Here is a 27,463-nt window from a genome sequence, read left to right as displayed (position 1 = left end):
TGATTTGATTCTATGATTCTATGAGTGAAATGCTGAATTCGGGCCAAGATTTATGCAGCAGAAACCTTTTTGAACTTTTCACAAAAAACTTTCCCAAACACCTGTAATTGAGTGAAACCTCCTGGAGTCTCACTCAGCAAGGAAGAAGGGTTTTTTGGTGCTTCTTGCATTCAAGAATGAAATCAGTCAAGATTTGCATCTTGTATCCTTAATCAACCCTAATTTTTTCACCAAGAAACAGGACAAGAGTCCCTTGGCTACAGGCTTTCCCTTAACACCGAAGAAAATATCTTAAAAGAGACTGTATTTTAATTTTGTTAATTAGTAATTCATTCACACATTCATTTGATTTATATCCCCTTCCTTTCCGCAGAAATGGGACAGCAAAAAGATAGGTGCAAATAAAAGCTGATAAAAGGGGAAGAAAGGAGTACAATGCTATAATGGCAAAACACAACAAATCACTAATGAATCATAGTAATTAAAACACTGGAATATAAAAAAAGACATTTGGAGAGAATATCCTTTTTGAAAAGGGCTAGCAGCAATCTGTTAAAATCTATTTACATAGCTGTCATTCAGTTGCTAAAAGCCCACCTGGACATTATTTTCTTTGCTGTCCACTGAACGCTATTGGATTGAATGGCTCTTCTGGTCTCGTCCAACACTAGGATTCTGTGAAAACGATGAGAAGAATCATTGAGGTCATTGACAGCAAAATGAAGGACTTAGAATAATAGGATCATAGAATCAAAGAGTTGGAAGAGACCTCATGGGCCATCCAGTCCAACCCCCATCCAGTCCTGCCAAGAAGCAGGAATATTGCATTCAAATCACCCCTGACAGATGGCCATCCAGCCTCTGCTTAAAAGCTTCCAAAGAAGGAGCCTCTACCACATTCCGGGGCAGAGAGTTCCACTGCTGAACGGCTCTCACAGTCAGGAAGTTCTTCCTAATGTTCAGATGGAATCTCCTCTCTTGTAGTTTGAAGCCATTGTTCCGCGTCCTAGTCTGCAAGGAAGCAGAAAACAAGTTTGCTCCCTCCTCTCTGTGGCTTCCTCTCACATATTTATACATGGAAGTACTTGGAAGTACTGATGTTCTCATCACTCCTTCCTTGGACACCACTGTGAATGAAAGAGAGGAGGAGGAAGGGATTTATTAGGAAAGACATCCAAACTAAAACTGACAGTACACTCAGCACTCCACATTTATAGGCTATACTTTGGTGGATTTGATTAATATGGTTTCTCTAAGAATCTCAAGCACTTCCAGCACTACTGCATAGTAGACATGTGCATTCGGGGGAAACCTTGTCCCGTTTCGTGTCCCAGCTTTCATTGGGGGCCCCGATCCATTTTTTGTAAGCCTCCCAAAATTCAGAGGGTTGTTTTCCGTTGTTTTGTTTATTTTGAATCATTATGGTGGGGGGCTTCCCAACCACTGGCTCCCCTTCTTACCTGGCACCTGCTGTAATAATAATATAATATTAACTCTATTTTTATACCCCGCCAATCATTTCCCCAAGGGGTCTCGGAGTGGCTTACAGGGGACAAGCCCAAAAAATTACAGATAAAAACACAAGCCATTAAAAACATCACAATCGTAAACAACATCAAAACAATATGGCTGTGAAAAAGAACATAGCTGAGAAAAATATGGCTGAGAAAAAGAACATAGCTCTTAGAACAGTGGTTCTCAACCTGAGGTCCCAGATGTCTTTGGCCTTCAACTCCCAGAAATCCTAACAGCTGATAAACTGGCTGGGATTTCTGGGAGTTGTAGGCCAAAAACATCTGGGGACCCCAGGTTGAGAACCACTGTCTTAGAGTAAGAGGCACTTGATTGTAGGTATTGGCAAGCATGCGCCCTTTCTGGGCTTGCCAGCACATCCCGCCACACATGCATTTCCCTTGGAAACAGGGTGTGTGTGCGGTGGAGCATGCAGGTATGTCTGGAAAGTGCGTGTCCTTGCCAATGCCTGCAGCCAAGTGCCTCTTACTCTAGAATAAAATGTGCCTAGCTGCACGCATGCTCTGGACCTGCCTGCCGGTACGCCCCACCACACATGTCCCGCCACACTTTCGGAGAGTTCATGTGTAGTGGGGTGTGCAGGTAGGCCCAGAGTGCACCTGCAACCTTTGACGGTGGTGGGAGCGAAAGAAGGGCCTCTTAGAGTTTGTGCCGGTTCATGGATGGAGATGTGATCGCAGAGATAGGTGGGGCTCGAACTGTTTGGGCATCATACTTCAAGAAGGAGATGGAAAAGCTAGAAAATGTCCAGAGAAGGACAATCAACATGGTTATAGGTCTGGAAGCCAACGAAGAGTGGCTTAGGGAGCTGAGTAGGTTTAGCTTGAAGAAGCAAAGGCTGGGAAGAGATATGAGAGCCATGGTTAAAATGTGAAAGAATGTGGCATTGTGGAGGAGGCAAGCTCTAGAGCAGTGGTTCTCAACCTGTGGGTCCCTAGATGCTTTGGGCTTCCAGAAATACTAACTACTGGTAAACTGGCTGGGATTTCTGGAAGTTGTAGGCCAATACACTTGGAGACCCATAGGCTGAGATCCATTGCTCTAGAGCAGTGTCTCTCAACCTTCCGAATGCGTGACCCCTTAACACAGTTCCTCATGGTGTGGTGACCCCCAACCATAAAGTTATTTCCATTGCTACTTCATAACTGCAATTTTGCTACTGTTATGAATCGTAATGTAGATATCTGATATGCAGGATGTATTTTCATTCACTGGACCAAATTTGGCACAAATATCCAATACACCCAAATTTTAATACTGGTGGGAGGGGAGGAGGAATTGATTTTCTCTTTTGGGAGTTGTAGTTGCTGGGATTTATAGTTCACCTACAATCAAAGAGCATTCTGAACTCTACCAACGATGAAATTGAACTAAACTTGGCACACAGAACTCCTGTGACCAACAGAAAATACTGGAAGGGTTTGGTGGGCATTGACCTTGAGTTTTGGAGTTGTAGTTCACCTATATCCGGAGAGCACTGTGGACTCAAACAATGATGGATCTGGACCAAACTTGGCATGGATCCTCAATATGCCCAAATGTGAACACTGGTAGAGTTTGGGGAAAATAGACCTTAACATTTGAGAGTTGTAGTTGCTGGGATTTATAGTTCACCTACATCCAGAGAACATTCTGAACCCCACAATGATAGAATTGGACCAAACTTCCCACACAGAACTCCCATGACCAATAGAAAATACTGTTTTCCGATAGTCTTTGGCGACCCCTCTGACATACCCTCACGACCCCCTCAGGGGTCCCAAACCCCAGGTTGAGAAACACTGCTCAGGGCACAATGGAGCAATGGATTCAAATGGCAGGAAAAGTGATTCCATCTAAACATTAGGAAGAACTTCCTGATGGTAAGAGCTGTTCAGGAGTTGAATATGATGCCTGAAAGTGTGATGGCATTTCCTTCTTTAGAGGTTCTTAAGTAGAGACTGGATAGTCATTTGTTGAGGGTGTTTTGATTGTGTGAACCTACACAGCAGAAGGTTGGACTAGATGGCCCTTATGGTCTCTTGCAACTCTTATACTTCTATGATTCTAGAAGACTCCTCCCCATATATCTTGCTCAGTGTTGTCCATATTCCACCCACATGGAAGAGAAGACCTTTCGTCTCCTCTCCGAAATGCAGAGGTATGTTTCCAAATTACAAGCAGGTGAGCTTGGGGTTGGTCCACCAATACATTTCCTCCCTTTTCACAGACTGGCAGGACGATGACACATCACTCAGTCCATTTGAAAAAGAAAGAAAGAAATCCCAGCAACTTGGTTAGCGCTGAGCTAATGAAACATTAGCATATTATTAACATCATCTGTGGCACTAATCTACATCTGATTCAAGCCACTCAGACTAAATGAGCAGGAGGTTTATTTCAAAGTGAGGGTATGGAAGTGGGTGGGAGGGGGGTGAGACTGAAAAAAGCTTGATCTTTTCTTAATCAGGTTCATTTAATTATAAATCAGTTTCAAAAGCTTCATTCCCCCTCCCCTCCCCATTTTTTAAAAAAATTATCCTCTTTTGGGTTGTTTTGAGTTTTCTGGGCTGTATGGCCATGTTCCAGAAGCAGTTTCTCCTGACTCTTCACCCACATCTAGGGCAGGCATCCTCAGAGGTTGTGAGGTCGGATCTCACATTCTTCCACCTGATTAACATTTGCCATCTTGACCACCCTGTGATGTTGCTTGGCCATACACATTGTGGTTTTCATCTGTGTGCTTGCTCCATCCATCTACACAAATGACCAGCCACTGCCAGAAGGGACAGAGAGTTTCATCTATGCTGATGATTGTGCCATCACCGCTCAAGCAGGGAGCTTTGAGATGGGAGAACAGAAGCTTTCTGGAGCTCTAGGTGCTCTTACTGCCTATTACAGGGAAAACCAGCTGATTCGCAACCCATCTAAAACACAGACATGTGCCTTTCATCTCAAGAACAGACAATCATCCCGAGCTCTGAAGATCATAGAATCATAGAATCAAAGAGTTGGAAGAGACCTCATGGGCCATCCAGTCCAACCCCCTGCCAAGAAGCAGGAATATTGCATTCAAATCACCCCAGACAGATGGCCATCCAGCCTCTGTTTAAAAGCTTCCAAAGAAGAAGCCTCCACCACACTCCGGGGCAGAGAGTTCCACTGCTGAATGGCTCTCACAGTCAGGAAGTTCTTCCTCGTGTTCAGATGGAATCTCCTTTCTTGTAGTTTGAAGCCATTGCTCTGAGTCCTAGTCTCCAAGGAAGCAGAAAACAAGCTTGCTCCCTCCTCCCTGTGGGAAGGGAGGGAAGGAATCCCACTGGAGCATTGGAGTGCACCCAAATACCTGGGAGTCAGTCTGGACCATGATCTTACCTACAAGAAGCACTGCCTGAACATCAAGCAAAAAGTGGGTGCTAGAAACAATATCATACGAAAGCTGACTGGCACAACCTGGGGATCACAACCAGATACAGTGAAGACATCTGCCCTTGCGCTGTGCTACTCTGCTGCTGAGTATGCATGCCCAGTGTGGAACACATCTCACCATGCTAAAACAGTGGATGTGGCTATTAATGAGACATGCCGCATTATCACGGGGTGTCTGTGCCCTACACCACTGGAGAAATTACACTGCTTAGCCGGTATTTCACCACCTGACATCCACCGGGAAGTAGCAGCCAATAGTGAAAGGACCAAGGCAGAGACATCTCCAGCTCATCCCCTGTTTGGGTATCAGCCAGCACGTCAACGACTTAAATCTAGAAATAGTTTTCTAAGATCTACAGAGACACTCGCTGGAACACCTCAGCAAGCGAGAGTCCAAAAGTGGCAGGCTCAAACCCAGAACCTCAATCCGTGGCTGATACCAAATGAGAGACTCCCCCCTGGGCACACAGAAGACTGGGCAACTTGGAAGGCGCTGAACAGACTGCGCTCTGGCACCACGAGATGCAGAGCCAACCTTCAGAAATGGGGCTACAAAGTGGAATCCACGACATGCAAGTGTGAAGAAGAGCAAACCACTGACCACCTGCTGCAATGCACCCTGAGCCCTGCCACATGCACAATGGAGGACCTTCTTGTAACAACACCAGAGGACTCCAAGTGGCCAGATTCTGGTCAAAGGACATTTAATCAACTACCAAACTTGCAAATTTTGTATTTTGTCTGTTTGCTTGCTTTGTTATGTTAGAAATGTAATATAATTGACTGGTTGCCCTGACATGATAAATAAAATAAATAAATAATCTGTGAAATGTTGGAAGATAAGCTGCACAAAACACAATGCCACAACTTGACCTTTAGCAAATCTCCTTCTGAAGTTGGAAGAGTTTTCCTCATTGGGATGCCTTCCATTCTGTATTTTTCTGGAGGAATCTTTAGGCTGTAAATGCAAGGCAAAATCAAACCCTCTATATTTACAAAAGGCCTTCCAGAACATTCCTGAAACTGGTTTGAATAGGATGGTTTTATTGGCTTTTTAGAGTGCGATCATTATGCCATTCTTCATTGCCTCGGGAGTATTTAAAAATCTATTTGAATGCACTGTACTTTATGTTAGATATATTTCATCAGCAGCTTTCTCAGTTCTTGGCTAATAGGTGGCATATAAATTGCCTAAGGAAATAAAAATGTTTCCGTATGCCATTTGGCTGCCCAGGTTCAGAAGCTAAGGACTGGTATGAATTTAAATGGATTTGTGGCTCTTTCTGCTTAAGATTGGTCATCCTCTTTAATAAAAACAAACAAACAAACAGATTTTTGTATGCTCTTTTCAGGGGAAATGGCATACATTTGTTTTTTAAAGTCTGCTTAGAAATCTCTTAAATCAGGGAAAGCAGCTGGAACTGGGACAGTGACCATCTGGGGCATGAAGGACTAGGGGGAACAGCCTCCTTCCCAAGACAAAAAACCCCCCAATGTGTCTTGAAAATAGATAGATAGATAGACAGACAAATAGGTAGGTAGGTGGGTGGGTGGGTGGGTGGATAGATGGCTGGCTGGCTGGCTGGATGGATGGATGGATGGATGGATGGAAGAAGGATGGATGGATGGACGGGTAGGTGGGTGGGCGGACAGAACAGATAGATGGGTAGATAGGTAGGTAGGTGGAGGGAGGGATGGATAGATGGATGGATGGGTAGATAGATAGATGGATGGATGGGTAGATAGGTAGATAGATAGATAGATAGATAGATAGATAGATAGGCAGGCAGGCAGGCAGGCAGGCAGGCAGGCAGGCAGATGGGTAGATAGTAGGGCTGGGCGGTTTCGTTTCGTTAATTCGTAATTCGTTAATAATTCGTTATTTTTTTCAATTACAAAACGATAACGAACCATTCTGGAGCAATTATTAAAAAAAACGAATTTTCAAAAACGTTTTGTAAATGCTTCGTATTTCGATATTGTATTCGTTTCGTTATTGTTTTGAGGTCGTTTCGTTATTATTTCCGCATGTCTGGGCCAGTTTTATGGTTTAATTAGTGAAAGAAAAATATAATATCACACCAACAGTCAAGAACAGAGGGAGAGGGAAGCTTCAGAAGGTTTTGGAGGTTTTTTAGCGTATTTCGCGGTCGCGTCCGCCATAAACGAATTGATTCGTTATTGTTTCGGAAATCGATTCGTTAATTTTTTTACCATTTACGAAATTTCGTAAATATCAAACTTTTTAAAAGGAAAATTTTGTAATTATTTTAAATATCGAAACAAAAAAAAACCCCCAAATACAAATCGATTTTAGAAAAAAAAATTTCCGTTGTTACCCAGGCCTAGTAGATAGGTAGGTGGGTGGAGGGAGGGAGGGCTGGATAGATAGACAGACAGACAGACGGGTAGATAGGTAGGTGTAGATAGTAGGCCTGGGTAACAACGGAAAAATTTGTTTCTAAAATCGATTCGTTTTTTGGGGGTTTTTGCGTTTCGTTATTTAAAATAATTACAAAATTTTCCTTTTAAAAAGTTCAATATTTACGAAATTTCGTAAATGTGAAAAAATTACAAAACATTAACGAATCGATTTCCGAAACAATAACGAATCGATTCATTAATGGCGGACGCGACCGCGAAATACGCTAAAAAACCTCCAAAACCTTCTGAAGCTTCCCTCTCCCTCTGTTGTTGACTGTTGGTGTGATATTATAATTTTTTTTCACTAATTAAACAAAAAACTTGCCCCAGACATGCGGAAATAATAACGAAACGACCTCAGAACAATAATGAAACGAATACAATAACGAAATACGAAGCATTTGCAAAACGTGTTTAAAAATTCGTTTTTTAAAAAAATTGCTCCAGAATGGTTCGTTATCGTTTTGTAATTGAAAAAAATAACGAATTATTAACGAATTACGAATTAATGAAACGAAACCGCCCAGCCCTAGTAGATAGGTATTCTGTCGTTCGTGGGGTTCAGAATGCTCTTTGATTGTAGGTGAACTGTGAATCCCAGTGACTACAACTCCCAAATGTCAAGGTCTATTTCCCCCAAACTCCATCTGTGTTCATATTTGGGCGTATTGAGTGCTTGTGCCAAGTTTGGTCCAGATCCTCATTGTTTGAGTCCACAGTGCTCTCTGGATGTACTACAACTCCCAAACTCAGGTTCAAACCCTTCCAGTATTTTCTGTTGGTCATGGGAGTCCTGTGTGCCAAGTTTGGTTAAATTCCATCGTTGATGGAGTTCAGAATGCTCTTTGATTGTACGTGAACTATAAATCCCAGCAACTACAACTCCCAAATGACAAAATCATAATTTTTTGAGTGATGGTCACTCCTTGTGTTGTGAGACATTTTATTGCCAAATTTGGTGTGATTTCATTCATTGGTTCTTTTGTTTTTAAGGTACTCATTATGCACAGAGTGTTTTCATATAGATGGATTTTAAAATGTTGTTTTATTGTTTTAATTGTATACTATGGACTGCTGTGGCATCAAATAGCTACCAATTTGTAAGCCGCTTTGAGTCGCCTTCAGGCCGAGAAAAGCGGGAGGGATAAAAATATCGTAAATAAAAATAAATAAATAAATATGTAACTTTATCATTCCTTATCAGGATTGTGTTGTGGTTCCGCAATGTAGATACAGATTCATAAAGTTATCAAAGATGTAGTATCTTGGCTACTGAGTTGAATGCGTATTATTCATTTTAGTTTCTTCCTTCCTCCCTTCCTTCAGCTTGCCTCTAAGATTTTGGGTGAACATGATCAAAAACCCACAGTTTGTCTTCGACATCCACAAGAACAGCATCACGGACGCTTGCCTGTCGGTGGTGGCACAAACCTTCATGGACTCCTGTTCAACCTCAGAGCATCGTTTGGGCAAAGATTCCCCATCGAATAAGCTGCTTTATGCCAAGGATATACCCAGCTACAAGAACTGGGTGGAAAGGTATGTGCCACCTTCTCTTGAATGGCTTGGTGGGAATCCCTTAATGTACTTTCTCATCATAGGTATATGGAATGATGTGCAGCCAAGGAAAAAGTGTATTGCTCCAGTTCTAAATCTCATAGCGACCTTCCTTCCTTAGGCAATCCCTTGTTGTCTGAGTAGGATAGTCTTCCAGGATCAGTGTACTGGGGGTGAGTCCGTAGGTGACTGTGGAGCCCTGTTCTTGATCTGCATGTTCTCCTGCAGTGAGGATATCAGTTTCCAGGTGGAAGGTGGTCTCAGTTGGGGTGGCTTGACACACCTTCCTCTTGTCACGTTTCTCTCTATTGTCCTCCATTCGTGCCTCTTTAAATTCTACAGCACTGCTGGTCACAGCTGACCTCCAGCTGGAGCACTCAAGGGCAGGGCTTCCCAGTTCTCAGTGTCTATGCCATAGTTTTTAAGGTTGGCTTTGAGCCCATCTTTAAATCTCTTTTCTTGCCCACCAACATTCAATTTTCCATTCTTGAGTTCAGAGTAGAGCAACTGCTTTGGGACAGGCCAATATGGACAAGTAACACATGCAGTGGTTTGAAATAAGTTATCTGTGCTTTGCATGATTTCCTTTAGCCTGGGAAGGAGTTAGATTCCACACTTATAGTGTGTCCACGATTATACAAGATAGTATAAGGTCTGCAAACTGAGTCCTATGCAAAAGAGTTGTAGGAACTGGGTTCATTTAGCCCAAGGAAGGAAAAATGGATAGGTGATATGAGATTTTTCTTTAAATATTTGAAAGGCTGTTATGTGGATGATGTCATGACCTTGTTTTCTGATACTCTAGAAAGCAGGATGTAAGCAAATGACAAGATTTAGAAAGGATTCAAATAGCATGAATGAAGATGGGTTGTTGTAGGTTTTTCGGGCTGTATGGCCATGTTGTAGTAACATTCTCTCCTGATGTTTTGCCTGCATCTATGGCACGCATCCTCAGAAGTCGTGACTTGATGAACCAACCTGGACACAGCATATGATTTGAGAACACAGAAATGCTGGACCACTCTTAACAGCTACCATGTCAGGTTACACAGAGAAACCATTGAAATCCACAAGCATGTGGACAATTTCAACAGAAAGGAAGAAATCGTGTAAATGAGCAAAACCTGGCTACCAATATTTAAAAAAATCTAAAATTATAACAGTAAATAAATAAAAAAAAAACTCAAACACAGGGGAACTCCAAGAAACAATCAGGAACACCTAGTCACCTCTCAACAAGGAAATTTTCCAGGCAGTAACAAGCCACACTTAAAAGCTGTCAGGCCATCAAATGCTAATCAAGGTGGCCAATTGAAACATCCACCCTTATCTCCAACAGACAAGAGTTCTTTCTCCCATCCTGGACCTTCCACAGATATATAAACTCCATTTTCCAGTTTCCAACAAACCTCGCAACCTCTGAGGATGCTTGTCACAGATGCAGGCGAAACATCAGGAGAGAATGCTTCTGGAACATGGCCATACAGCCCGAAAAACCTACAACAACTCAGTGATTCTGGTCATGAAAGCCTTTGACAATTCAGATTGATAAAGATGTCAACTAACCATGAGGAAGAATGTTTGGGTAGTAAGAGCTGTTCAATGGGAGAATAATCTGCCTCAGAAGGAGTAGACTCATCCTCCTTTGAGGTTTTTAAAATAGAGATTAGATTACTGTCTTTCAATGGTGCTTTAGCAGGGGGTTCCTGTAGGGCTAGGTGGCACTTGTGGTCCCTTCCAACACTATCATTTTATGACGCAACTTCAGATGTCAGCTCATCTGCCCTATCAACATTTTGTGTTCTTAACTATACATTCATAGAGAAAAACCAACATTGAGTTACTAATCCTTTAAAGCAGTGTTTCTCAGCCTGGGGGTCGGGACCCCTGGGGGGGTCACAAGGGAGTGTCAGAGGGGTCGCCAAAGACCATCAGAAAACTCAATATTTTCTGTTGGTCATGGGGTAGTGTGTCCACAGTGCTCTCTGGATGTAGGTGAACTACAACTCCCGAACTCAAGGTCAATGCCCACCAAACCCTTCCAGTGTTTTCTGTTGTTCATGGGAGTTCTGTGTGCCAAGTTTGGTTCAACTCCATCATTGGTGGAATTCAGAGTGCTCTTTGATGGTAGATGAACTATAAATCCTAGCAACAACAACTCCCAAATGTCAAAGTCTATTTTATCCAAACTCCACCAGTGTTCGTATTTGGGCATATTGGGTATTCATGCCAATTTTGGTCCAGATCGATAATTGAGTTCACAGTGCTCTGTGGATATAGGTGAGCTACAACTCCAGAACTCATGGTCAATGCCTAGAAAACCCTTCCAGTATTTTTTGTTGGTCATGTGAGTTTGGTGTGCCAAGTTTGGTTCCATTCCATCGTTCGTGGAGTTCAGAGTGCTCTTTGATGGTAGGTGAACTATAAATCCCAGCAACTACCACTCCCAAGTGACAAAATCAATGCCCCTCCAACCCCACCAGTATTCAAATTAGAGCTTATTAGGTTATTTGATCCAGTAATGAAAATATATCCTGCAGACCAGATATTTACATTTCGATTCATAACAGTAGCAAAATTACAGTTATGAAGTAGCAACAAAAATAATGTTATGGTTGGGGGTCACCACAACATGAGGAACTGTAATAAGGGGTCGCGGCATTAGGAGGGTTGAGAAACACTGCTTTAAAGGATAGCAACCATGATGAGCTTTCTCCTAGAGGTTGTCATTAACAGAAGATAAGCTTTTCACTGCTTCTTGATGTTTTTATGTGCCTTCAGGTTGTTTCCAACTCATGGCATCCTTAAGGAGACCCTTTCTGAAGCTAAGACTGTAACTTGTGCAAGGGCACTCAGTGGGTTTTCATGACTGAGCAGAGATTTGAACTCTGTTCACCAGAGTTTTAGTCCAACACCCAAACCATTACATATTTTGGGCATAATATAATACAAGGGGTGGGGAGCTGTGGAACTCCAGCTGCTACTGAGTTATAATTCCCCAACCTGAAGCTAGCATAGCTCTTGGTCAGGCAATAGGAGAACAAGGATTCCACAATATCTGGAGGTCCATTCCTAGAGCCATTAAATTAGAAGAAGAAAAATACTATCTTAACATTGGAAAGATTGCATGGACAGCAAAAGTGGTGAACAGTGGGATAGATTGAGTGATAGGGACTCTTTCTTTGGACATCATTCAGGAATGCTTTAGCTGTGCATTCCCTCATGGCAAAGGTTAGACTAGAAGGCCCTTGCAATCGGTTTCAGCTCTATGGCTGCATGGTTTTATGAATCTGCATCTAAGGGCAGTGTGTATCTCTCTGAATATTGGAAAGTGTCTCTGTATGATTTAACTGAGATGGCTGTTGCCTTCATGCACCGCTTGTTGTGCGCTTCCTGACAGTGTGTAGTTAGCTGAACACTGTTGGAAACATCTAGTGGGCTCTCCTTTTCCCCATTTTTCAGTTTTATTTTTCACGTATGACTGGAAAACGTTTACCATTGCCATTTATCTCAACTCTATTTTCACACTGTGAGATTTTTTAATTAGAAGGAAGTGTGGAAATTGTTTTGGTCCTCATTTCTCTTGAGCTGAAAAGGCTGCTTAGAGAATAAAATGAGTAGGGTGGAGAAGGGAATGTAGCTGAAGAAAAACAAGGTAAGCCATTGTGGAAAATAGAGGAGCCTGTGGATTCCCAGTTTGTGGGAGGAAAATGCTGAAGTAATATCCATGACATGTGGCCAATTATATGGCAAGGACAGCAAGGGGAGCTTCTCTAGGTTCCTGCAAAGCAAAAACAAAGGGGGGGGGGATCCTGTTTAGCATTTACAAGATCAAAAGTTGAATTCATATTTACAGATATGAATGACCAAACAGGACCACCAAAACTACCTTTGCAGCCTAGCAGCCAGCTGAAGTGTCTTCTTGTGGTTCAGGTCAGGTACTTGGAGAATGACACCTGCAGTTGTGAGAGGAACCTCAATGATCTCTTACGCTTCCTATTCCTTATCTGTCGATGACAAAAAGAACACTGCAAATGTCATTCTGCAGCAATCCAATCTGTAGGGCCATGGAGATATTTTAGGGGGCAGAGATGCTAGCTGCAAGATAAGATTTTTAGGGGGTTGCATTGTCAGGTGGAGTCACTGCAAAGTGGACTCCATCATCTTAGTTACGCTGATGATGCAGGATCTCAACCACTATATCCAAATTTTTTGTTGTCATTCACATGTAAGTTCATAGAATCATAGAATCAAAGAGTTGGAAGAGACCTCATGGGCCATCCAGTCCAACCCGCTTCCATGAAGCAGGAATATTGCATTCAAATCACCCCTGACAGATGGCCATCCAGCCTCTGTTTAAAAGCTTCCAAAGAAGGAGCCTCCACCACACTCCGAGGCAGAGAGTTCCTTGAATCTTTATGTCCATTGTACTATAGATATAGCTCATCATTATGTAAGCAATGTTCTACATGGACCTAAATCCTATTGTTAATCCTGATGACAGTTGACCCATTAAATCAATGAGATTTATCTGTGGATTGATACACTGTTCAACAATTGATCCAGTGGGTCTGCTCTAGTTGGGTCTTAGCAACTGATTTCTGGCCATGCAGTTGTACTGTTTCCTCTGTACATTTATATATTTCTGTCTGGCTCCAGGTAAATATTCTGTTGATGTATAAAAGTGTTCTGCTCCATTCATTTCTCTGAAATGTACAAATCAGATTGGTTTGCTTTAAGAATATGGAGTGAAAATACTACGAAGGAACAAAATGCTGCATGAATGCATCATTGTGACACATTTTGTTCCACCTACTGCACATTTCAGCTGTCATTCCTGAGTCACACAAATCCACTTTGTTGTTTTAACCCACCACTTTGGCACTCAAGGTGATGGGCAAGGCTTAAAAAAAAACAGGTGGATTTTAGTTTGGGGGGAAGTAGAGTATTATTTATTTATTTACTTATTTAGAACTTTTATATCCTGGTTTTCTCGACCTCCGAAGAGGGACTCAGGCCGGTTCACAACAAAAGATTCATAAACAATAGTTTAAACATCACACTCTCTGGAGTATGGCTCTCCCTCCCAATCTAGTGTTGTCTGCAAACCTGATGATCATGCCTTCTAGCCCTTCATCCAAGTCATTAATAAAGATGTTGAACAGGACCAGGACCAGGACCAGGATGGACCATTGAATATTACAATTCATTTTCGTTCAAACTGATTCGAGCCCAAGCCTAGTTGCTTCGTTGTCATGTTTCATCTTCAGATCTGAACAAAAATATGTTGAAAGCAGGTTAAGGATAGATTTCTCAATTCTCAGATTGTCAAGAAAGTCCTTCTTGTGATGAAGCAACAAATATATTTGATTTGGCACCTGAGAATAGAGCATGAGTTTGCAAACTAGAAAGTAAAATAAAAAACTTCTTTAATGTCCTTGAAAGCAGCTGTTTTCCCTCCACTTCTTTTTTTAAATAGGTAAAGTGTGGAAACTAGAGCATAATAAGGTAACTCCGTTGAGGCCTCTGGGTTGCTAAGAAACTGTGTTCACAGAAATAAAGTCCCCAGACAATCATTATTTTCTAAAAATAATAATAATTTTTGTTCAAATTGGATCCCAGTATTGACCAAGCTGAGAGGAACGGCCTTTAATGGAGGTCTTTAGCTAGCTCTGGTCTCCTCTCCCTGACAAATGAGTTTTCCAGGGCCCCGAAAATGACCGCAGAGGACTATCGAGGAGCAGGAAAGAAATGGAGAGCTGATATGATAACAACACACCAAGGCCAGCTCTTGAAATTTAACTAGTGTACTGCCCAATGGGGAGTAGCTATGGCAGTAATCTTGAGACTCGATGGGGAAAAGGAGCTGGTTGAACCTGACAAAAATTCAATTAAATCCATGCCAAGATGTGAGAGGGGTTGATCTGTTAAGTAGAAAGAGCATCCCACCGAGAAAGAAAAACAACTACAATGTGCCTGTGAGTATCTCTGTTGTGTGCCTTCATGACAATTCCAAATTATGGTGGCTCTAAGGGAGATTTGTCAAGGCTTTCCTCGCAAGATTTGTTCAAAAGAGGTTTGTCATTGTATTGTCGAAGGCTTTCATGGCTGGGATCACTGGGTTGTTGTAGGTTTTTCTGGGCTATATGGCCATGTTCTGGAGGCAATTTTTCTCCTGACATTTCGCCTGCATCTATGGCAAGCATCCTCAGAGGTAGTGAGGTCTGTTGGAAGTAGGAAAAATGGGTTTATATATCTGTGGAATGACCAGGGTAATGTTTCAGCTAATCACCTTGATTTGCATTCAATGGTCTGGAAGCACCTGAGGGGAATCTCTTGTTGACCAAACACCAAACACAGCACCCAGAAACGCATCAAGGAACATGAAAGGCACTGCAAACTACTCCAACCAGAGAAATCAGCCATAGCAGAGCGCCTGATGAACCAACCTGGACACAGCATATTATTTGAGAACACAGAAATGCTGGTCCACTCTCACAACCACCATGTCAGACTACACAGAGAAGCCATTGAAATGCACAAGCATGTGCACAATTTCAACAGAAAGGAGGAAACCATGAAGATGAACAAAATCTGGCTACCAGTATTAAAAAACTCTAAAATTACAACAGCAAAACAACAGAGAGTAAACAATCAGGCACATCAATTCACTCTCAACAAGAGATTCCCCCCAGGCGCTTCCAGGCCATTGAATGCAAATCAAGGTGATCAGCTGAAACATTACCCTGGTCATTCCACAGATATATAAACCCATTTTTCGTACTTCCACCAGACCTCACTACCTCTGAGGATGCTTGCCATAGATGCAGGCGAAACGTCAGGAGAAAAATTGCCTCCAGAACATGGCCATATAGCCCGGAAAAACCTACAACAACCCAGGTTTGTCATTGTCTGTCTCTGAAGCCGAGAGATGTGACTTGCTCAGGGTTGTCCAGTGGGTTCCCATGGACAAGCAGGATTTGAACCCATATCTCCAGAGTCATAGTCCAGTGCTCAAACCACTGTGCCACAGTCACTCTGCCTCTAAGACAGTATACTTTTGTGCCAAATTATAAGGCAGTGGTTCCAAACTCTTTGTTTCCAGATACCTTGGACTTTAAGACCTGAAAGTCAGAGACAACATGCCCAATGCATAAGCATTCTGGGAATTGAAGTTCCAACTATCTAAAGCAGCGGTCCTCAAACTAAGGCCCGAGGGCCGTATACAGCCCTCCAAGGTAATTTACCCGACCCTCGCTCAGGGTCAACCTAAGTCTGAAATGACTTGAAAGCACACAACAACAACAACAACAACAACAACAACAACAACAACAATCCTATTTCATCAGCCAAAAGCAGGCCCACACTTCCCATTGAAATACTAGTAACTTTATATTTGTTAAAATTGTTCTTAATTTTAATTATCGTATTGTTTTCAAGTGTTTTTTTGCATTAAAAATAAGATATGTGCACTGTGCATAGGAATTCAGTCATGTTTTTTTCAAATTATAATATGGCCCTCCAATAGTTTGAGAGACTGTGACCTGGCCCTCTGTTTATAAAGTTTGTGAACCCCTGATCTAGACATTGAAAATGTCTCATCACTGGGTTTTCATGCTTAAAAAACATTCAAAAGTGGTATATCAATGCCTCCTTCTACAACAGTGGTTCTCAACCTGTGGATCCCCAGTTGTTTTGACCTTCAACTCCCAGAAATCCTAATAGCCACCCTGAGTCCTCTTGTGGGAGAAGGACGGGATAGGAATGAAGGAAATAAATAAATAAATAAACAAACATGTATTATCCAACCTTCGCTCATTCAAAATTCTATATTATCCCACGCAGTCTGTCTCCTGCCCAAATCCACAGCTGTTTCAATACATTGTAATGTTTTGGTGCTAAATTCGTAAATACAGTAATTACTACATAATGTTACTGTGTATTGAACTGCTCTTTCTGTTGATGATGATTTGGGGCTTGATTTGTAAAATCATAACATAATTTGACATTTAATAGGCTTTTCTTTAATCTCTCCTTATTATCCAACATTTTTGCTTATCCAGTGTTCTGCTGGCCTGTTTATGTTGGATAAGCGAGACTCTATTATAGTTGTTTGTGCCTAACGATAGTGCTGTTATTTCCTTCGGTTTAGGTACTTCGTTTGTAATTTTCCTTAATGGAAAAATTTTTAACCTTTCAATGTGCAGACCACAACAAAGTTTTTGCAGTTTCATAAACTTTTCCCATGTTTTCTTAATGATAGAAGCCCCTCCTCACCTGATTGGTAGAAGCAGTTGCATAATTATGTCATTCCTGTAATTGTATCTCCTGTCGGCAGCACATGGACTCATTACAAGCTTTTCATATGCTAAATGATTATTAATGAGCAGGCTTCCCAACCAGCAGCAGCAACCACAACACAAGTCCTCCACGAGGCAATTAGCTCCATGTTTGAGCTGAAACCTGGACCACCCTGGTTGATTTCAGGGCCGAGAGGAGACAATCATTAATGAAGTGGCACTTTCCCTCATTTGATGAGCTGGAAGGGACTGTGATGAGGAAATGACATCAAGGCAAGGCCTCCTTCCAACTGTGGCCCACAGCTTCACAGGAGGGCCTCCTCTCAAGACAAGCCTTCAGAAAATACCAGGGCTTTACATCTTGACAACATTGCCTTCCTGAAGTGCATGAAGGTTTTATCCTTCTGCAATAATATTGCTCTGAAATATTGATCTAAACAGGCAAATCCAGATATTGAAGAAATTACTTTGAGTACAACTGCTCAAAGTTATCAATAATAACTTAACCTATATTCATTCATATATATATATATAGATAGATAGATAGATAGATAGATAGATAGATAGATATACACACACACATACACACATACACACATACATACACACACACAAACACACACATATCTATTAGGGCTGTCCAAACACGGAAAAATTTGTTTCTAAACTCGATTCGTTTTTAGGGGTTTTTTGCGTTTCGTTATTTAAAAGAATTCCGAAATTTTCCTTTAAAAAAGTTTGATATTTACGAAATTTCGAAAATCATAAAACAATTACGAAACGATTACGAATCGATTACGAATCGATTTGTTAATGGCAGCCGCGATCGCGCAATACGCTAAAAAAACTTCTGAAGCTTCCCTCTCCCTCTGTTGTTGACTGTTGGTGTGATAATTATATATTTTTTCACTGAGAAAACAAACAGCAACCCTAAAACTTGCACCAGACATGCGGAAATAATAACAAAACATTTACGAATCAATAACGAACCAATAACGAAACAATTACGAAACAATTACGAAATGAATTGGAAAAATTCGTTTCGTTTTTTAGTTGCTCCTGAATGGTTCAATATCAATTCGTTATAAAAAAAATAACAAATTTTTAACGAACTACGAAATTACGAAACGAAACCGCCCAGCCCTAATATCTATATAAATAAAAATGTAATGTTCGTTTGTGGGATTAACATAACTCAAAAACCACTGGACGAATAGACACCAAATTTGGACACAAGACACCTAGCAACCCAATGTATGTCCTTCACTAAAAAAAATGATTTTCTCATTTGGGAGTTGTAGTTGCTGGGATTTATAGTTCACCTACAATCAAAGAGCATTCTGAACCCCACCAACGATGGAATTGAACCAAACTTGGCACACAGTTCTCCCATGAGTCCCTTTACAAACGGAAAATACTGGAAGGGTTTGGGGGGCAGTGTCCTCTGGTTTTGGAGTTGTAGTTCACCTTCATCCAGAGAGCACTGTGGACTCAAACAATGATGGATCTGGACCAAACTTAGCACAAGCACTCAATACGCCCAAATATGAACACAGATGGAGTTTGGGGGAGATTGACCTTGACATTTCAGAGTTGTAGTTACTGGGATTTATAGTTCACCTACAATCAAAGAGCATTCTGAACCCTACCAACTTTAGAATTGGGCCAAACCTCCCACACAGAATCCTCATGTGGGCCACAGCAACGCGTGGCAGGGGACGGCTAGTATGTATGTATACACACACACACACACACACACACACACACACATATATATTTCAGTGAACTCTGGGAAGCAATCGAAGGCTGGGACAAAACAAAATGGGAGGGAAAAGTTCCTAATTTGTCCAGTGCTTAGAAATAAGTATTGCCCCCATATCCACAGGGGATATATTCCAAGCCATCCCCTTTATGGATATCTGAAACTGTAGATAATAATAAAGCCTATTATTTGAGCTGGAAACATTCCATACAACAGCCATGGTTGACCTAGAGAGGACCACATCTGAAACAGAATATTTTTTGTAGCGTGTGTAAGTGAAACCATGGATATTGAATTCCTAAATAAGTGTGCCATGCTGTCTTATACTTTAAAGCTTATGTTTACCATCATGGGCACTGAATGGGATTTGTAGTCCAAAAAAGGAGTTTTACCAATGTATTGTTGAAGGCTTTCATGGCCGGAATCACTGGGTTGTTGTAGGTTTTTTGGGTTGTATGGCCATGTTCTAGAAGCATTCTCTCCTGACATTTTGCCTGCATCTGTGGTAAGCATCCTCAGAGGTTGTGTTTTCCTTGAACTTTTCCAAGATATACCTTTTAGCATGGCCCATAACTAACTAGATAGATAGATAGATAGATAGATAGATAGATAGAATGGATGTTAGTGTTTTTTGTACCTGAGGTCTTGTTTAAATTTGGTTTAGGGAGAAGGACTGGCTGATAACAACAACAATTTTATTGATTAGCCAGTTGGCCTTATCAAAAACAGACAGTGCAAACACAAATACAACATACATCTGGTCCTATTAAAATAGAATACAAATATATAGGAATTTATCAACTTAAAACCAACATAGATATATGCATCAACTATCCTCGTCTCCCCTATACTGCACCCCTATCTGATCTATGTACTCTGATCAGCCCCTCATAGCAGATTGGTAATAGTATTTTAAAATTTGGAAAGCTGGCAATGACTTGTGGAAGGACCCCTCAACAGGACAGATGATATTTGAATCCCAATATCTCAATTTTTTTCATGTAAAGAGCAACTTGGGAAACTCCAAGTCGCTTCTGGTGTGTGGGAATTGACAGTCTGCAAGGACATTGCACCAGGGGACGCCCTTGTTTGGATGTTTTACCATCCTTGTGGGAGGCTTCTCTCATGTCTCTGTATGGGGAGCTGGAGCTGACAGAGGGAGCTCATCCACGCTTTCTCCAGATTCAAACCTCTGACCTGTTGGTCTTCAGTCCTGCCAGCACAAGGGTTTAACCCATTGTGCCAATGGGAGCTGTTGGGGAAATATCATCTGTCCTGTTGAGGGGTCCTTAGAATCATTTGATTCTATGATTCTAAGGACCCCCAACAGGACAGATGATATTTGAATCCCAATATCTCAATTTTTTTCATGTAAGGAGCAACTTGGGAAACTCCAAGTCACTTCTCGTGTGTGAGAATTGACAGTCTGCAAGGACATTGCCCAGGGGACATCCTTGTTTGGATGTTTTACCATCCTTGTGGGAGGCTTCTCTCATGTCTCTGCATGGGGAGCTGGAGCTGACAGAGGGAGCTCATCCACGCTTTCTCCAGATTCAAACCTCTGACCTGTTGGTCTTCAGTCCTGCCAGCACAAGGGTTTAACCCATTGTGCCAATGGGAGCTGTTGGGGAAATATCATCTGTCCTGTTGAGGGGTCCTTAGAATCATTTGATTCTATGATTCTAAGGACCCCTCAACAGGACAGATGATATTTGAATCCCAATATCTCAATTTTTTTCATGTAAGGAGCAACTTGGGAAACTCCAAGTCACTTCTCGTGTGTGAGAATTGACAGTCTGCAAGGACATTGCCCAGGGGACATCCTTGTTTGGATGTTTTACCATCCTCGTGGGAGGCTTCTCTCATGTCTCTGCATGGGGAGCTGGAGCTGACAGAGGGAGCTCATCCACGCTCTCTCCAGATTCAAACCTCCGACCTGTTGGTCTTCAGTCCTGCCAGCACAAGGGTTTAACCCATTGCGCCAACGGGAGCTGTTGGAGAACAGTTGGAAAGGGAAAAGAAAGTAGTGTAGAAAGAAAGGGGGAGAATGAAGAAGGGTGTAATTTGGCCCCAGAAAACAAGATTCCATGGGGTAGCTTCTTACCTCTGTGAGGATACTGAGATATTGCATTCACATGGAGCAAAATGCAGCTGCAGCTGTGGGGACCTGTCTGTAGCTTTGCCAGACTATCGAGAGTCTGTGTGAACCAGAGAGAACCAAGGAGAGTCAATTAGGCAAAGGCAAATGCTGGCTCTGTCAGATCCACCTATTGTCCCCAGCCCATCCTCTGCACAGAGGGATGACAGGTCTGGAGTAATAGAGGTGTCTCGGAGCATCTGAAGTGAATGGGCGCTACGAGGCAGTTTTCTGCAAATTAAACTGTCATGCCAGGCCGGATGGCATTTCTGGCTTGATATCTGAAGTGTTTCACAAGGGCCGCTTCTGTCTGGCTGTCACCCAGCCACACAAGAGCACCTGGGTTGTGACAGCAGAGAGGCGATTGAGAGAGAAGAGAAGCTTGAAGGAGGGGCAGTGGTGTATGAAACTGGCACTCAACGTGCCCCATCCATTGCCCACATCTCCAACATGCTGTGTGCCTCTAAAACTGCACAATGGATTAGGAGGTTTTTGCACCTTATGCTAGACAGAAAGTGGAAGATCCTATGTCCAGTCACCATCTCCCAAAACTGTTCCTTTATTCTCAAGAGCGGAAAATGGAATGTCAGTAGACAACAAAAGAGATGTAAATATGGTCTTAAAACTAACCTTAAAAGATGCAGTATAAACACCAGAAACTGGGAAGTCCTGATGCCGCATTATCACGGGGTGCCTGCGCCCTACACCACTGGAGAAATTACACTGCTTAGCCGGTATTGCACCACCTGACATCCGCCGGGAAGTTGCAGCCAATAGTGAAAGGACCAAGGCAGAGACATCTCCAGCTCATCCCCTGTTTGGGTATCAGCCAGCACATCAACGACTTAAATCTAGAAATAGTTTTCTAAGATCTACAGAGACACTCACTGGAACACCTCAGCAAGCAAGAGTCCAAAAGTGGCAGGCTCAAACCCAGAACCTCAACCAATGGCTGATACCAAATGAGAGACTCCCCCCTGGGCACACAGAGGACTGGGCGACCTGGAAGGCGCTGAACAGACTGCGCTCTGGCACCACAAGATGCGGAGCCAACCTTCAGAAATGGGGCTACAAAGTGGAATCTTCAATATGCGAGTGTGGAGAGGAGCAAACCACTCACCACCTGCTGCAATGCAACCTGAGCCCTGCCACATGCACAATGGAGGACCTTCTTGCAGCAACACCAGAAGCTCTCCAGGTGTCCAGATACTGGTCAAAGGACACTTACCAACTACCAAACTCACATATTTTGTGTTTTGTCTGTTTGTTTGCTTTGTTCTGTTAGAAATGTAATATGATCTGACTGGTTGTCCTGACACGACAAATAAAATAACTAGAGGTCAACTGTTACCAACAGTGCTATGGATTTGAGGAAACACGAAAACAGAGTGAAAGGGAGAAATGTGTCAAGGGGAAGGTATAACAAGCAAATTCTTGTTGTAACCTTCTTCTTCTTAGGCGATCCCTCGTCTCAGTACGATAGTCTTCCAGGGTCAGTGTCCTGGCGGTAGGTCCGTAGGTGACTGTGGAGCCCTATTCTTGATCTGCATCTTCTCACGCAGTGAAGGCATTGGTTTCCAGGTGGAAGGCTGTCCCGGTCGGGATTGGCTTTACGCACCTTCCTCTTGGCATGTTTCTCTCTTTCGCCCTCCATTTGTGCCTCTTCAAATTCTACAGCACTGCTGGTCCCAGCTGACCTCCAGCTGGAGCACTCAAAGGCCAGGGGTTCCCAGTTCTCAGTGTCTATGCCACAGTTATTAAGGTTGGCTTTGAGCCCATCTTTAAACCTCTTTTCCTGCCCACCAGGGCAGGAAAACCATCTTCCCCCTGGAAATCTCAGTGTGAAAGACTATGTGGATCCAGAATAGGTCTTCACCATCATTTATGAACCCACCACCAAGACTCTACCTCTTGAAGACAATCAAACTCAGCCAGGAGTGTCCATGATGATGATCATATGCTAAACAGAGTGTTTGAGGACTGGGACATCCGTAGGGTTACCGAGGTGCTTGTTTATAAAGCTGTTGTCCTCCCAACACTGCTATATGCCTGCAAAATGTGGACTATCTCAGTCCTCACATGCAACTCCTGGAATGATCAGTGTTGCCTCCGAAAAATCCTGCAAATCTCTTGGGAAGACAGGTGGAGAAATGTCAGTGTGCTGGAATAAGCAAAGACAACCAGCATTGAAGCAATGGTCCTCCTCCATCAACTCCGCTGGACCAGCCACGTTGTCCGGATGCCCGACTACCATCTCCCAAAGCAGTTGCTCTACTCTGAACTCAAGAACAGAAAATGGAATGTTGGTGGACAGGAGAAGAGATGTAAAGATGGGCTCAAAACCAACCTTAAAAACTGTGGCATAGACACCAAGAACTGGCCCTTGAGCACTCTAGCTGGAGGTCAGCAGTGCTGTAGAATTTGAAGAGACACTAATGGAGGGTGAAAGAGAGAAACGTGCCAAGAGGACGGTGCATCAAGCCAACCCTGACTGGGACCGCCTTCCACCTGGAAACCGATGCCCTCACTGCGGGAGAACATGCAGGTCAAGGATAGGGCTCCACAGTCACCTACGTACCCACCAAACTTGGGGGACAATCTTATTCACCTAAGTAAGTAAGCTGAACAGCTCTGGACATATCTCACTAGCTTCCAGAGGTCCCAACTGATTTTCTGAACTTCATTTTCTATTGTTAAAAAAATCTTTTGGAATACTTGGTCAATACTATTGACTATACCATAAGTCAATAAATGACCTGGACAAGATACAAGGTACATGTCTCAGTAGCTGGAAAACAAAAGATGTAAGGTACAGTTGAATTCAAGTTTTGCTGGCTCAGCTCCATCAAGGATTGTTCCGTCTCCCAGGAGCATAGTTTGCATTACCTTTTAGTTGCATGGGATAGTGTTCTTTTGCATTTCCCCAGGGCTCCTACAGACCCAGCAGCACCCTGAAAGTTAAACAGTATCAGAGTCTGCAAAGCCAGCCTGCAGGTCCTTTGGCAGCTATTGGTTTAGGAAAGTATCTCTTTGGGTGTAGAAACCGCCTTTTTTCCTAGGGTTCAGATCTCCATTTTGGAATCTTCCCTGCTTCCTTCAATAGAGAAGAAAGCTTCAGATGTGCTGTTGGTCAGGCAGGTACTCTGAGAAAACCATTATAAGAACTATTGAGAAAGAGATAGAAAGATTGAGACTGAGAAATAGATAGTAAGAGACTAAGATATTGAGCTATATAGAAGCATATTGAGATTTATATAGAGAAGCTATTGAGTACGATAGATAGATAGATAGATAGATAGATAGATAGATAGATAGATAGAATAGAATAGGTATTGAGTTATATATTGAGCATTACTTAATCTCCAAAACTAACCTTGAGCTATAGATAGGGAAAAAACCTGCTTTTTTCTAAACCATAGCAGCTCAGGGTTAGGGTGAAAAGATCTCAGGATTTTCTTCTGCCTTTTGGGGAAAAGTTATCTCAGTAACTAAAGGAAAGGAAAGAAAGATCATCTCTATTGTTTCACCAATTGACTGTTTTGCTTGTAACTTTAACAAGCTGTGCCAAGTCTGCAAGGACTTTGAGAAATAAATATTCTGTTTTGATGTTCAAAGCCTGTAGTAGCCTCAGTTGCTGGGAATCTCAAGCTTCTAAAGAAAGACCCCCGCGGTCCGCCCAAACAAAGAGAGAAGCACATCTTAGTTTATTTTTATAGGGTCTGGGTGTGACGGCACAAGGATCTTCTTCATTTCATATTAGAAAGATTGGAAGGGAATTTTCTTCAGATCAGAATTTGGTAAGAACTCACCTGGTTTTCGAGTCCCGTGACAAAATAGGAACAGTAAGTCTGCTTTCCTACTTTAGCCCACTTTCAAAAAAATTGCAGTGCAGAACTCCAAAACCATTCCAGAAATGTTTATAGCAATGCTTATTATACTAGGGAGAAGTACCTGCAAGTCCCTATTAGTGGACGGAAAATAATATATTGGTAGGAACAAATAGAAAACCTACCTGCTTTCAAAAAATGCAAATATTAAGCTGACAATGTGTACATTAGGGGAACATTGCATACACATTTTTGTGCTGACTTTTGAAAGGTCACAAAATCATTCTGGAGAGGTGGAACAAATTGAGCATGGGGAAAATGAGAAACTGGGAGGAAAATTGAACATGACAGATTTAGCCAGTCATAGATGTGACAGAAATCTAACTAGATGGGACAGGGCAGCCCAACGAGTTTTGAAAGTCGCACAACCACTTTACATGTTTGTTGTGAGAATAAAAGGGGCAGAGAAGAACTTTGTCATTTGTTAGCCATGTTGAGAGCTTGTCTGCTGAAAGGTAGGACTAATAATAATTGTATACATACTGTATGCATGCGTGTGTTTATGTATATGTATGTGTGTTTGTATACATGTGTGTGTGTGTCAATGAAATACATAAGCAAGGTATCCCTGAGCAAAATATCCACTATGATGAGTCATTTGTTGAGCAATGTATGTCTAATACACACTAAAGAGTCCATCTACACCAGTGGTTCTCAACCTGGGGTCCCCAGATGTTTTTGGCCTACAACTCCCAGAAATCCTAACAGCTGGCAAACTAGCTGGTTTTCTGGGAGTTGTAGGCCAAAAACATCTGGGGACCCCAGGTTGAGAACCACTGATCTACACTGTAGAATTAATGCAGTTTGACATCATTTTAACTGCCACTGTTCAATAATGTGGAATTATGGGAATTGTAGTTTGATGAGACACTAGCAGTCTCATGGGAATTGTAGTTTGATGAGACACTAGCAGCAGAGAAGTCCAAAGACCTTGTAAAACTCCCATGATGCCATAGCACTGAGCCATGGCAGATATAGTGGAATCTAACTGCATTGTAGATGCACCCTTTAATGCACATTATGCATACAAAGTTGCTCTAAACCAGGTATTGGGTAACTCTTGCCATCCAGGTGTTTCATTCCAGTTATCATCAGCCTCCACAAGCAAAGCCATTGACAATAAAGGGCAAATTTTGTCCAACATTAAGAAGAATCTCCAGAAAATAAGAGCTGTTGGAGACCAGAAAACATTGGCTGGGAATGTGGTGGAGTCTCTTTCTGTGGAGGTGGTTAAACAGAGACAAAGCATTCATAGTGGAATACAGAAAGAACAGACCAGAAATCCAGCCCTTGGTCATAAATGGAGACCAACTGAAGCAGGTGGCCAGTTTTGAGTTCCTTGGTGCCACTGTAAAGGAGTATCTGATCTGGGGCAGCATTCATATGGCAGCATTGGTTAAGAGGACCCAGCAGAGACTGTACTAAGGAACCACCAACTGAATGAAAAACTGCTGGTGACTTTCTACCACTGTGCTATGGAGAGTGTCCTAACCTACTGCATCTGCACATGGTTTGGTAACTGCACAGAGGCAGAGAGGAAGGTGCTCCAAAGGGTCACCACTGCTGCACAGTTATTGGTTGTCACCTTTCTCCCCTCTCTGGAAGAACTTTATAGGTCCCACAGCCTCAGAGTATCCTTGAGGATCCATCTCACCCTGCATTATTATTATTATTATTATTATTATTATTATTATTATTATTACCACCACCTGGCAAATGGTGCCAGGTGACAAAGACAAGGACAAACAGACTGGAAAACAACTTTTATCCTAGAGCTGTAATGACATTGGGGGTGGGAATGTGGAGGGATTGGTGTGTTGTTTGTGATGTGTGCTGGGGAAAACATTTAATTTCATTGTACAATATACAATGACAATAACATTATTGTATTCTATTATTCTGTCAGGAGTGCTTGAAATGTGGATACCTGCCTGGGGTTGCCCTGGATTACTTTTGTGGCCTCTTCCAATCCTTAAAAAAATCATTAGTGTAATCCATGATGTTAAAACAGAACTCAGTGGGATCTACTTTCCATTGGTACTGGCCCTGTCAGTTTAGTCTTTGGTAGATATCACCATGGCAGGTCCCACCTGGAGCAACATAAGCAACTCCATGCATCTCATAAAGACTTCCAGAAATGAATGCAAAGGAAAAGAGAAAAGTCACATGGTGGGATTCTGTGATTCTATGATTCTAGCCATTGCTCCACAAGGAGCAATGCCTTCAAACTACAGGAAAGGAGATTCCACCTGAACATTAGGAAGAACTTTCTCATTATGAGAGCTGTTCAGCAGTGGAACTCTCTGCCCCAGAGTGTGGTGAGGGCTCCTTCTTTGGAGGCTTTGAAACAGAAGCTGGATGGCCACCTTTCGGGGGTGCTTTGAATGTGATTTTCCTGCTTCTTGGTAGAATGGGTTTGGACTTGATGACCCACAAGGTGTCTTCCAACTCTAGG

General features: G+C 42.4%; 1 protein-coding gene across 3 annotated transcripts in view; it reads left to right on the top strand.

Moving 5' to 3' along the window:
- The window catches only part of PLXNA4 (plexin A4), a 770,557-nt gene that overhangs the window by 730,910 nt on the left and 12,184 nt on the right, over positions 1-27,463 (top strand). For all 3 annotated transcript variants that reach the window (XM_067469348.1, XM_060776421.2, XM_060776422.2), the window contains exon 30: positions 8,692-8,904. In XM_067469348.1, coding sequence (XP_067325449.1) covers positions 8,692-8,904 — 213 coding nt within the window. The remainder of the gene's footprint in view (positions 1-8,691; positions 8,905-27,463) is intronic.

This window comes from Anolis sagrei, chromosome 5 (assembly GCF_037176765.1).
Source record: "Anolis sagrei isolate rAnoSag1 chromosome 5, rAnoSag1.mat, whole genome shotgun sequence".
NCBI classification, from domain to species: domain Eukaryota; kingdom Metazoa; phylum Chordata; class Lepidosauria; order Squamata; family Dactyloidae; genus Anolis; species Anolis sagrei.
The sequence above is the reverse complement of the archived record's forward strand: the minus strand, read 5'-3'. Positions and strand labels throughout refer to the sequence as shown.